This window comes from Salvelinus fontinalis, chromosome 8 (genome assembly GCF_029448725.1).
Source record: "Salvelinus fontinalis isolate EN_2023a chromosome 8, ASM2944872v1, whole genome shotgun sequence".
NCBI lineage: Eukaryota > Metazoa > Chordata > Actinopteri > Salmoniformes > Salmonidae > Salvelinus > Salvelinus fontinalis.
The window spans coordinates 38,462,259-38,474,717 of NC_074672.1; the positions used below are offsets into that span (position 1 = coordinate 38,462,259).

The 12,459-nt window shown below is 45.5% G+C and overlaps 1 protein-coding gene across 1 annotated transcript in view; it reads left to right on the forward strand.

The window, feature by feature from the left end:
* Positions 1-8,763: 8,763 nt before the first annotated feature.
* Positions 8,764-12,459, forward strand: part of LOC129861217 (cytochrome P450 3A30-like) — a 52,399-nt gene continuing 48,703 nt past the window's right edge. The window contains exons 1-3 of the mRNA XM_055932433.1: positions 8,764-9,005; positions 10,712-10,805; positions 10,930-10,982. Coding sequence (XP_055788408.1) covers positions 8,935-9,005; positions 10,712-10,805; positions 10,930-10,982 — 218 coding nt within the window. The 5' untranslated portion in view covers positions 8,764-8,934. The remainder of the gene's footprint in view (positions 9,006-10,711; positions 10,806-10,929; positions 10,983-12,459) is intronic.

Here is a 12,459-nt window from a genome sequence, read left to right on the forward strand (position 1 = left end):
AGCCCAGTCAGTTTCTGCTTCAGTCAAACATGGTTGGCATGGCAATGAGTAAGATGTTGTCTAAAGGGCAAGGCAACCTGCCTGTTGGAAGGGATCAGCTTAGACTCATTGATATTCCAGGTTAATTCTCTGGAATGAGGAAAAAATTTAATTTTATAGTGCAGAAACTACCCAACTAGCTATAATGCTAAAATGTTGACTACACTGCATGTACAAAACATTAGGACCACCTGCTCTTTCCATGACAGACTGTAGACTGTAGAGGTGAAAGCTATGATCCCTTATTAATGTCACTTGTTAAATCCACTTCAATCAGTATAGATTAAGGGAAGGATGTGTCATTCAGAGGGTGAATGGGCAAGACAAAAGATGTAAGTGCCTTTGAACGGGGTATGGTAGTAGGTGCCAGGCGCACCGGTTTGAGTGTGAAGAACTGCAACACTGCTGGGTTTTTCACGCTCAACAGTTTCCTGTGTGTATCAAGAATGGACCACCACCCAAAGGACATCCAGCCAACTTGACACAACTGTGGGAAGCATTGAAGGCAACATGAGCCAGCGTCCCTGTGGAAGGCTTTCCACAACTTGTAGAATCCATGCCCCAATGAATTGAGGCTGTTCTGAGGGCAAAAGGGGGTGCAACTCAATATTCTAATGTTTTGTACACTCAGTCTATATGTAATTTTTTGTATCATATTCTCAGGAACCCCTTGAAATGAAGATGCCTCATCTCAAGGGTCATGCAACAACTTGAAATTGAATACAATATGGACAATTGTAGTAACCATGTGTGCCTTCATTTGTTTTGTAAAATCATTTCTGTTCAGGCATTGAACAAACACAGATCTCTAACTAACTTACCTGCAAGAGACTGCTGCAACACAACGTACAACCAATAGATTATATATGACCATGAATTATCTTATGCTATTACTGATGTAAGATAGTATGCCTCATACACTGCTCAAAAAAATAAAGGGAACACTTAAACAACACAATGTAACTCCAAGTCAATCACACTGTAACGGCAGTCCTCCTCCTCTTCATCTTTGGAAGAGGAGGAGTATTGAGGGAACCAAGGCGCAGCGTAGAGAACAGACATATTTTATTAACGAAACACGAACTTGATTAAACTAACAAAAACAACAAACGGTGTAGACAGACCTAGACGACGTACTTACATAAAACAAGAAAACACACGAATAGGAACATAGGCTACACAAACCGAACAAACCGTAAACAGTCCCGCGTGGTGTACAGACACAGACACGGAAGACAATCACCCACAACGAACACTGTGACAACGCCTACCTAAATATGACTCTTAATTAGAGGAACGCCAAACACCTGCCTCTAATTAAGAGCCATACCAGGCAACCCAAAACCAACACAGAAACAGAAAACATAGAATGCCCACCCAACCTCACGTCCTAACCAACTAACACACATAACAAACTAACAGAAATAGGTCAGGAACGTGACACACACTTCTGTGAAATCAAACTGTCCACTTAGGAAGCAACACTGATTGACAATAAATTTCACATGCTGTTGTGCAAATGGAATAGACAAAAGGTGGAAATTATAGGCAATTAGCAAGACACCCCCCAAAACAGGAGTGATTCTGCAGGTGGTGACCACAGACGACTTCTCAGTTCCTATGCTTCCTGGCTGATGTTTTGGTCACTTTTGAATGCTGGCGGTGCTCTCACTCTAGTGGTAGCATGAGACGGAGTCTACAACCCACACAAGTGGCTCAGGTAGTGCAGTTCATCCACGATGGCACATCAATGCGAACTGTGGCAAAAAGGTTTGCTGTGTCTGTCAGCGTACTGTCCAGAGCATGCAGGTGCTACCAGGAGACAGGCCAGTACATCAGGAGACGTGGAGGAGGCCGTAGGAGGGCAACAACCCAGCAGCAGGACCGCTACCTCCGCCTTTGTGCAAGGAGGTGCACTGCCAGCGCCCTGCAAAATGACCTCCAGCAGGCCACAAATGTGCATGTGTCTGCTCAAACGGTCAGAAACAGACTCCATGAGGGTGGTATGAGGGCCCGACGTCCACAGGTGGGGGTTGTGCTTACAGCCCAACACCGTGCAGGACGTTTGGCATTTGCCAGAGAACACCAAGATTGGCAAATTCGCCACTGGCGCCCTGTGCTCTTCACAGATGAAAGCAGGTTCACACTGAGCACATGAGCACATGTGACAGACGTGACAGAGTCTGGAGACGCCGTGGAGAACGTTCTGCTGCCTGCAACATCCTCCAGCATGACCGGTTTGGCGATGGGTCAGTCATGGTGTGGGGTGGCATTTCTTTGTGGGGCCGCACAGCCCTCCATGTGCTCGCCAGAGGTAGCCTGACTGCCATTAGGTACCGAGATGAGATCCTCAGACCCCTTGTGAGACCATATGCTGACACATGCACATTTGTGGCCTGCTGGAGGTCATTTTGCAGGGCTCTGCCAGTGCACCTCCTTGCACTAAGGCGGAGGTAGCGGTCCTGCTGCTGGGTTGTTGCCCTCCTACGGCCTCCTCCACGTCTCCTGATGTACTGGCCTGTCTCCTGGTAGCGCCTGCATGCTCTGGACACTACGCGAGCAATTGGACTTAAAAGCCTCGTTCAAGGGCACACACAGATTTGAAATTGAGGCAGAAATTACAGACAGTAGCCAATAATTTTCAAAATAGAACTCAATTGATTGAACATGATATTGATTTCAATATGATTTAAATATATAGACCTATGTAGCCTACTGTATTTATCTTTTAATGCAGTCATCTCAGTTTATTTGAAGAATCTTTTTACCCTTTACTTGTTTATAACAATTGCAGAAACATTGGCGACTTTGTATTGTAGTCAACTTTGTTCTGAAGTTATCGATGGTCCCAGAGAGACAGATAAAGATCTTGATTCTATGTTTAGCGGAGATCTACTGTGTATAAATTGATGCAGAAGAGCTAAAAAGTAGCAAACGAGCGACCCAGTTAGCTGTTCAATGAGTGGTCTGAGGTAGTTGTAAACAAGTGCAAATTTACACATACATTTTTTTCTCCATAATTTTAAGAACAAATTACATTTTTGAAAGACACATTTTGCATTTAGAAATGTTGTAACATTTTGTATAATCACCTTCCAGTGTAAAAATAGGCATTGGTCTGACGCCGAAAAAGAATGGAAATTTACACGAACACCACAATGCCTATTCCACCCATGCTCTACCAAGGTTTTCCAACAAACAGCTTTGACCTACTACAGTAGCTATGTTGGTATTGTACTTCAAACGAGGTGTAGGCTGGTTGCTTAGGATACAAACCTGTTTTTAGTTTTTAATGTTTTTTAGGAATGTATTGTTATGTAATGATGTCATCTGCAGTGTAATTCTACAATAATAATGCTGGACTCAAGTAAATGTTTTCTACTGAATAGAGAAGCTGTTTGAGTTTAATCGGTTCTGTTCCCCAGTCACCTATATGTTCAGCTGTTGGCCAGTTGTGTGTAGGCTATCAACATGAACAAGGTATTTATTACCAACAAGATATTTATGACCTTGACCTCTGGCCAGATAGTTGATCAGTACCAATCTCTCTCTTTCAGAGACAACTCAACCAGCCAGTCTGGTTTCTGCCAGTCAGGTTCCAAACTCTCACAGTGACTCAGCACTCTGACACACACACTCCGAGACAGACACACACACGCCGGGTATAAGCAATATTCCAGTCTCAGATCCCACATAAACAATACTACAGTTTACTATAGAATACATTTTAAATCCATTAAAGTTTGTTCCACTCAAATCAAGTTGAGGAAGAAAAAAGGAGAACTCCTCCTCCCCCTTGTACCTTGTACCTTGTCAAACTTGACCTTCAACAGACAGTTACATGGAGAAGAGGGTTTGAAGCGGGCATGAAGCCCTGAGATCTCTAGACCCCACTATTTACCAAGAGAGTTTATCTATATTTTTCGTAGCTGTCTATTTACCACCACAAACCGATGCAGGAACTAAGACCGCACTCAACGAGCTGTATAAGGCTAGAAGCATACAAGAGAATGCTCACCCAGAAGCAGCTCTCCTAGTGGCAGGGGCCTTTAATGCATGAAAACTTAAATCCATTTTACCACATTTCTACCAGCATGTCACATGTGCAACCAGAGGGGAAAAAAACTCTAGACCACCTTTACTCCACACATAGAGATGCGTACAAAGCTCTCCCTCACCCTCCATTTGGCAAATCTGACCATAATTCTCTCCTCCTGATTCCTGCTTACAAGCAAAAACTCAAGCAGGGAAGCGTTACTACAGACACAGGTTCATTCCCGGGCTGTGCCACAACCGGCCGTGGCCGGGAGTCCCTTAGGACGGTGCACAATTGGTCCACCGTCGTCCAGGTTAGAGGAGGGTTTGGCCAGGGGGGAGGGCTTTACTTGGCTCATAGCGCCCTAGCGACTCCGTGTGGCGGGCCGGGTGCCAGCAGGCTGACCCTGGTCGCCAGTTGAACAGTGTTTCCTCCAACACGTTCGTGTGGCTGGCTTCCGAGTTAAACTGGCAGGTGTTAAGGAGCCCGGTTAGGCGGGTCATGTTTCGGAGGATGCTTGACTACACATTCGCCTCTCGCGAGCCCATTGGGGAGTTGCAGTGCAGTGAGGAGACGATATTGAAATTGGGGAGAAAAAGGGGTGGTTAAATACCCCCAAAAATGTCAAGCAAGATGTACCAGTGACTTGTTCAATATGGAAGTGGTCTGATGACATGGATGCTAAGCTGCAGTACTGTTTTGATAGCACAGACTAGAATATGTTCCGGGACTCATCCGATGGCATCGAGGAGTATACCACATCAGTCACTGGCTTCATCAATAAGGGGATCAATGACATCGTCCCCTACAGTGACCGTATGTACAGTGGGACAAAAAAGTATTTAGTCAGCCACCAATTGTGCAAGTTCTCCCACTTAAAAAGATGAGAGAGGCCTGTAATTGTCATCATAGGTACACTTCAACTATGACAGACAAAATGAGAAAAAAAATCCAGAAAATCACATTGTAGGATTTTTAATGAATTTATTTGCAAATTATGGTGGAAAATAAGTATTTGGTCACCTACAAACAAGCAAGATTTCTGGCTCTCACAGACCTGTAACTTCTTCTTTAAGAGGCTCCTCTGTCCTCCACTCGTTACCTATATTAATGGCACCTGTTTGAACTTGTTATCAGTATAAAAGACACCTGTCCACAACCTCAAACAGTCACACTCCAAACTCCATTATGGCCAAGACCAAAGAGCTGTCAAAGGACACCAGAAACAAAATTGTAGACCTGCACCAGGCTGGGAAGACTGAAGCTGCAATAGGTAAGCAGCTTGGTTTGAAGAAATCAACTGTGGGAGCAATTATTAGGAAATGGAAGACATACAAGACCACTGATAATCTCCCTTGATCTGGGGCTCCATGCAAGATCTCACCCCGTGGGGTCAAAATGATCACAAGAACGGTGAGCAAAAATCCCAGAACCACACGGGGGGACCTAGTGAATGACCTGCAGAGAGCTTGGACCAAAGTAACAAAGCCTACCATCAGTAACACACTACGCCGCCAGGGACTCAAATCCTGCAGTGTCCCCCTGCTTAAGCCAGTACATGTCCAGGCCCGTCTGAAGTTTGCTAGAGAGCATTTGGATGATCCAGAAGAAGATTGGGAGAATGTCATATGGTCAGATGAAACCAAAATAGAACTTTTTGGTAAAAACTCAACTCGTCGTGTTTGGAGGACAAAGAATGCTGAGTTGCATCCAAAGAACACCATACCTAATGTGAAGCATGGGGGTAGAAACATCATGCTTTGGGGCTGTTTTTCTGCAAAGGGACCAGGACGACTGATCCGTGTAAAGGAAAGAATGAATGGGGCCATGTATCGTGATATTTTGAGTGAAAACTTCCTTCCATCAGCAAGGGCATTGAAGATGAAACGTGGCTGGGTCTTTCAGCATGACAATGATCCCAAACACACCGCCCGGGCAACGAAGGAGTGGCTTCGTAAGAAGCATTTCAAGGTCCTGGAATGGCCTAGCCAGTCTCCAGATCTCAACCCCATAGAAAATCTTTGGAGGGAGTTGAAAGTCCGTGTTGCCCAGCCCCAAAACATCACTGCTCTAGAGGAGATCTGCATGGAGGAATGGGCAAAAACACCAGCAACAGTGTGTGAAAACCTTGTGAAGACTTACAGAAAACGTTTGACCTCTGTTATATACCCTTTGTTGGCAATGACAAAGTATTGAGATAAACTTTTGTTATTGACCAAATACTTATTTTCCATCATAATTTGCAAATAAATTCATTAAAAATCCTACAATGTGATTTTCTGGATTTTTTCTTCTCATTTTGTCTGTCATAGTTGAAGTGTACCTATGATGACAATTACAGGCCTCTCTCATCTTTTTAAGTGGGAGAACTTGCACAATTGGTGGCTGACTAAATACTTTTTTGCCCCACTGTATCTATCTTTGCAGTTGTTTGACCCGGTGGGTGAATAAACTTGGTTTGTGCTTTTACTGGTCATCCATTAGGTTTTGACAGAGTGAAAACTAACAAATGTAATTGTATTTATTTTTGTGACTTAACCTGCTGTAAAATGAATAAGAGTTCTGGACATAATTATTCCTTGTTTGTTTATAGCTAAGATTCAATGGCGGTTATTGGTGAGAGTGGAGAGGGTCTCTATCCGAGGGATTGGGACGGGGTGAGTGGGAGGGCATCAGACACCTTTCTAAAGTGTGTGGGACCTCCACTCATCTCATTTCAGTCTCTTGGTTGATCCACTCTCCCAATTAGATCCCGACCAGCCACTATATTTTAATTTCATTTACAAGGTAATGCAACTGACCAACACCTACGGGGCAGTCTTTCTCCAATGTATGTACAAGGACATAAATCCACAGGCTTTTGGTACATTAGGAGAGGAGTCGAAGCTTAAATGCCCTAAAAGGGCATAGTGCCTCAAAGTACAAAGAAGTACTTTGCTTTATGATGTTTTCTGTTTTGTTAAATGTCTGCTCAGCCCACATGCTCAGAGCCCATCCTCAAGACTCAAAATGTATTAAATAAGTACATTTAAAAATGTGAACCTTTACCATTACAAATGTAGACATAGAGGACAGAGAAAAGCCGACGCCCAATATACACTGAGCAGAAATATAAACGCAACATGTAATGCACAAAAAGGTTATTTCTCTCAAATGTTGTGCACAAATTTTTTTACATCCCTGTTAGTGAGCATTTATTCTTTGGCATGACAGGTGTGGCATATCAAGAAGCTGATTAAACAGCATGATCGTTACACAGGTGCACCTTGTGCTGGGGACAATAAAAGGTCGTACAACACAATGGGGGACTATATGAACAAAATTATCCTTTTTAGCCTACACTTTGTAGTCCTTTTGACACTAGAATAAATGTTTCTGACTTATTATCGATGCTATCAGAGAAGTTGTTTATTGCCTTAAGTTGCGCTTTAAGTGCACATGTATCAAACCGTACACAAAACATTTTGTAAAGTGACACTTTTTGCACAAAAACTTGTTTCTTATTGGAAAAAATTAGGTGGGTTCCTCTCCGTTTCAGCTCGTTTTCTTCCGTGTGGTTCCTAGTGAATACAACCCAGGACTGGGGTAAAGGTGTTTCCCGGTGAATATACCCCAGGACTGGGGTAAAGGTGGTTCCCGGTGAATATACCCCAGGACTGGGTTAAAGATGGTTCCTGGTGAATACACACCAGGACTGGGGTAAAGATGGTTCCTGGTGAATACACACCAGGACTGGGGTAAAGATGGTTCCTGGTGAATACACACAAGGACTGGGGTAAAGATGGTTCCTGGTGAATACACACCAGGGCTGGGGTAAAGATGGTTCCTGGTGAAAACACACCAGGGCTGGGGTAAAGATGGTTCCTGGTGATGGGGGAATCGTAGGTAGCTCGTTTCAGCTAGTTGTGTCTTGTTATTGCTCAGATCAAAATAAAATATTATTTGTCACATGCGCCGAATACAACAGGTGTAGGCCTTACTGTGAAATACAAGGCCTTAACCAACAATGTAGTTCAAGAAATATAAATATCTACTAAATAAACTAAAGTAAAACAAATTTAAGTAACACAATAAAATTACATAACAATAACGAGGCTATATACAAGGGGTACCGGTACCGAATCAATGTGCAGGGGTACAGGTTAGTCGAGGTAGTTTGTACATGTAGGTTGGGGTATAATGACTATGCATAGATAATAAACAGTAGCAGCAGTGTAAAAACAAAGGGGGGGGGGTCAATGTAAATAGTCTGGGTGGCCATTTCATTACTTGTTCAGCTGTCTTATAGCTTGGGGCTCGAAGCTGTTAAGGAGCCTTTTGGACCTAGACTTGGCGCTCCTGTTCCATGCGGTAGCAGAGAGAACTATCTATGACTTCATTTCTATTCATGTGTCAATCATTTACATTCCTGTGTCATTTGTTTTACTTCTGCCCGCCCCTCGCCCTCCCCCATAGAGAATGATAGAGGCCTATAATGACCAAAAGGCATTTCAGCATGGGTAGCACCATTGAGGGCTTCCACCATGCCTTTGCCATTTTAATGTAGTCAAAGTACACATCTGGTGGGGATTTCTATAGGTTGTAGCCTCAATGGTGCTGCCCATGGTGTCATAGAAGCTATAATGGCACATATATAAATATGAGTCCTCTATCTATCTCTATTCTCTCTCTGTCTCTCTCTCTCTCTAAAGAATCACCCTTTAACCTTCAAACTACCGAATAGCCCTTTAAAAAGGTGGAAGTAAAATAATTTCACCATTCCTTTGTGGACCGCCATAATATTACAGAAGAAGGAGAGAGAATTACAGGTCGGTCAGAGCCTACGGTCAGAGTCAAAAGCACAACAGAGCGGAGACACGATGTGGTACTTTCTTTCGTTCTCCACGGAGACATGGACTCTGATAGCGATACTATTTGCTATCTTCTTGTGGTAAGTACCTTTTATTAGAAAAGGTTAATAATCATGCTTGCTGTACTAACCTGCTGTTGAGAAAATGACGAAATGTCCTTAATATATCTACAGAAATAATGGAATGACAGTGTTCCACAATATTTTTTCACAAAAATGTTATTTGGCCCACACACAATTTTATTCTAATGGTGAAGCCTTCTTATTGTTCAACGAAAGACAGACTGTCTCTTGCGGTCAAACTGACTGGGGCCAGCAAATCTCTTGTGGTGAAATTGACTAGGGCCAGCAAATCTCTTGTGGTCAAACTGACTGGGGCCAGCAAATCTCTTGTGGTCAAACTGACTGGGGCCAGCAAATCTCTTGTGGTCAAATTGACTGGGGCCAGCAAATCTCTTGTGGTCAAATTGACTGGGGCCAGCAAATCTCTTGTGGTCAAATTGGCTGGGGCCAGCAAATCTCGTGTTGTCAAATTGGCTGGGGCCAACAAATCTCTTGTTGTCAAATTGACTGGGGCCAGCAAATCTCTTGTTGTGAAATTGACTGGGGCCAGCACATCTCGTGTTGTCAAATTGGCTGGGGCCAGCAAATCTCTTGTTGTCAAATTGGCTGGGGCCAGCAAATCTCTTGTTGTCAAATTGGCTGGGGCCAGCAAATCTCTTAATGTCAAATTGGCTGGGGCCAGCAAATCTCTTGTTTTGACAACAAGATACAGTTTGTTGTTGAATTGTTACATTTAGTACCTTTTAAGTTGAAAACATCACACAGTAGTAACATGTTCTGTTACAGTGTAAGCCCATAGGCAGTAAACTATACAGCTAAATACATTATATGTAAACATTACATAGCCAACAAGTATCTCAAGTAATGTATGTTGTGTTTTATACTGTATCTTGAGTGTATTATCTGTACTTTAACAACTGTGATTTGAAATATTACTGTAAAATTTATTATTACATGGACTAAATGAGAACGACTGCTCTCTCTCATTGAGGCCGACCGGGGTACTGCAGGCAATGTTTTCAGAAAGTAGGAACTCCCATTGTAGTCATTGTAGTCAGGCAATCTTAATGGTCAATATTCATGGATGTAAAAAAATCGAACACAATCATGGTACCATTACGTGCTTCTATTTCAGATTTATGTCCTTTAACCAATTATTTTGTATTATAAACTGTGTGGTTAGAGCCCTGAATGCTGATTGGCTGAAAGCCGTGGCATATCAGACCGTATACCACGGGTATGACAAAGCATTTATTTTTACTGCTCTAATTATGTTGGTAACCAGTTTATAATAGCAATAAGGCACCTCAGGGGTTTGTGATATATGGCCAATATACCATGGCTAAGGGCCGTGTCCTAGCACTCTGCATTGCGTCATGCATAAAGACCAGCCCTTAACTGTGGTATATTATCCATATACAACCCCCCCTGGGGCCTTTTTGCTTAAATCACACACATGAGGATAATTTAGTGGCTACTGGCAGCCTGCAGTCGGCCATCAACTTGAGATACTCAATGAAGGGGCAGCACTGAGCTAGCCTGCAACTTCACTTCCCTTGAGTGGCTCAAACTGCATACGATGTTTCCAAAAACTCCTCCATGAAGCAGGATGGCGACACACTAAAAAGACAGTTCCTGGTCTTCAAATGGGCGACTGAGACTTCACGTAGGAAACAATTGGGTCGTTCCCCTCACTGAATATTTCTCTCTAACCCTATAATAAGGTATGGGTATGCACCTTATGGATTCTTCAAGAAACTCGGCATCCAGGGACCTAAACCTCTCCCCTTCATAGGGACGTTTTTAGAGTACAAAAGGGTGAGATTACTACTACATTAATACTACGTCTACTGGTGTGTTGCTCGAACTCACTGGGTGTCCATATAGTGTTGACATGAGGACCCTGAAGACTCAAGCTGATCTCCTCTCCCTTCTTTCACAGGGTCTCTTCATTTTTGACAATGACTGTTACCAGAAGTACGGCGATGTGTGGGGGTAGGTGTGTGTGTGTGGGTAGGTGTGTGTGTGGGGGGGTAGGTGTTTGTGTGGGGGGGTAGGTGTGTGTGTGTGGGTAGGTGTGTGTGTGGGGGGGTAGGTGTGTGTGTGGGGGTAGGTGTGTGTGTGGGGGGGTAGGTGTGTGTGTGGGGGGGTAGGTGTGTGTGTGGGGGTAGGTGTGTGTGTGGGGGTAGGTGTGTGTGTGTGGGGGTAGGTGTGTGTGTGTGGGGGTAGGTGTGTGTGTGGGGGTAGGTGTGTGTGTGGGGGGGTAGGTGTGTGTGTGGGGGTAGGTGTGTGTGTGGGGGTAGGTGTGTGTGTGGGGGTAGGTGTGTGTGTGGGGGGGTAGGTGTGTGTGTGGGGGTAGGTGTGTGTGTGGGGGTAGGTGTGTGTGTGTGGGGGTAGGTGTGTGTGTGTGGGGGTAGGTGTGTGTGTGGGGGTAGGTGTGTGTGTGGGGGGGTAGGTGTGTGTGTGGGGGTAGGTGTGTGTGTGGGGGTAGGTGTGTGTGTGGGGGGGTAGGTGTGTGTGTGGGGGTAGGTGTGTGTGTGGGGGTAGGTGTGTGTGTGTGGGGGTAGGTGTGTGTGTGGGGGTAGGTGTGTGTGTGGGGGGGTAGGTGTGTGTGTGGGGGTAGGTGTGTGTGGGGGGGTAGGTGTGTGTGTGGGGGGGTAGGTGTGTGTGTGGGGGGGTAGGTGTGTGTGGGGGGGTAGGTGTGTGTGTGGGGGGGTAGGTGTGTGTGTGGGGGTAGGTGTGTGTGTGGGGGGGTAGGTGTGTGTGTGGGGGTAGGTGTGTGTGGGGGGGTAGGTGTGTGTGTGGGGGGGTAGGTGTGTGTGTGGGGGGGTAGGTGTGTGTGGGGGGGTAGGTGTGTGTGTGGGGGGGTAGGTGTGTGTGTGGGGGGGTAGGTGTGTGTGGGGGGGTAGGTGTGTGTGTGTGGGGGTAGGTGTGTGTGTGGGGGGGTAGGTGTGTGTGTGTGGGTAGGTGTGTGTGTGGGGGGGTAGGTGTGTGTGTGGGGGTAGGTGTGTGTGTGGGGGTAGGTGTGTGTGTGGGGGGGTAGGTGTGTGTGTGGGGTAGGTGTGTGTGTGGGGGTAGGTGTGTGTGTGTGGGGGTAGGTGTGTGTGTGTGGGGGTAGGTGTGTGTGTGGGGGTAGGTGTGTGTGTGGGGGGGTAGGTGTGTGTGTGGGGGGGTAGGTGTGTGTGTGGGGGGGTAGGTGTGTGTGTGGGGGTAGGTGTGTGTGTGGGGGTAGGTGTGTGTGTGTGGGGGTAGGTGTGTGTGTGGGGGTAGGTGTGTGTGTGGGGGTAGGTGTGTGTGTGGGGGGGTAGGTGTGTGTGTGGGGGGTAGGTGTGTGTGTGGGGGGGTAGGTGTGTGTGTGTGGGGGTAGGTGTGTGTGTGGGGGGGTAGGTGTGTGTGTGGGGGGTAGGTGTGTGTGGGGGGGTAGGTGTGTGTGTGGGGGGGTAGGTGTGTGTGTGGGGGGGTAGGTGTGTGT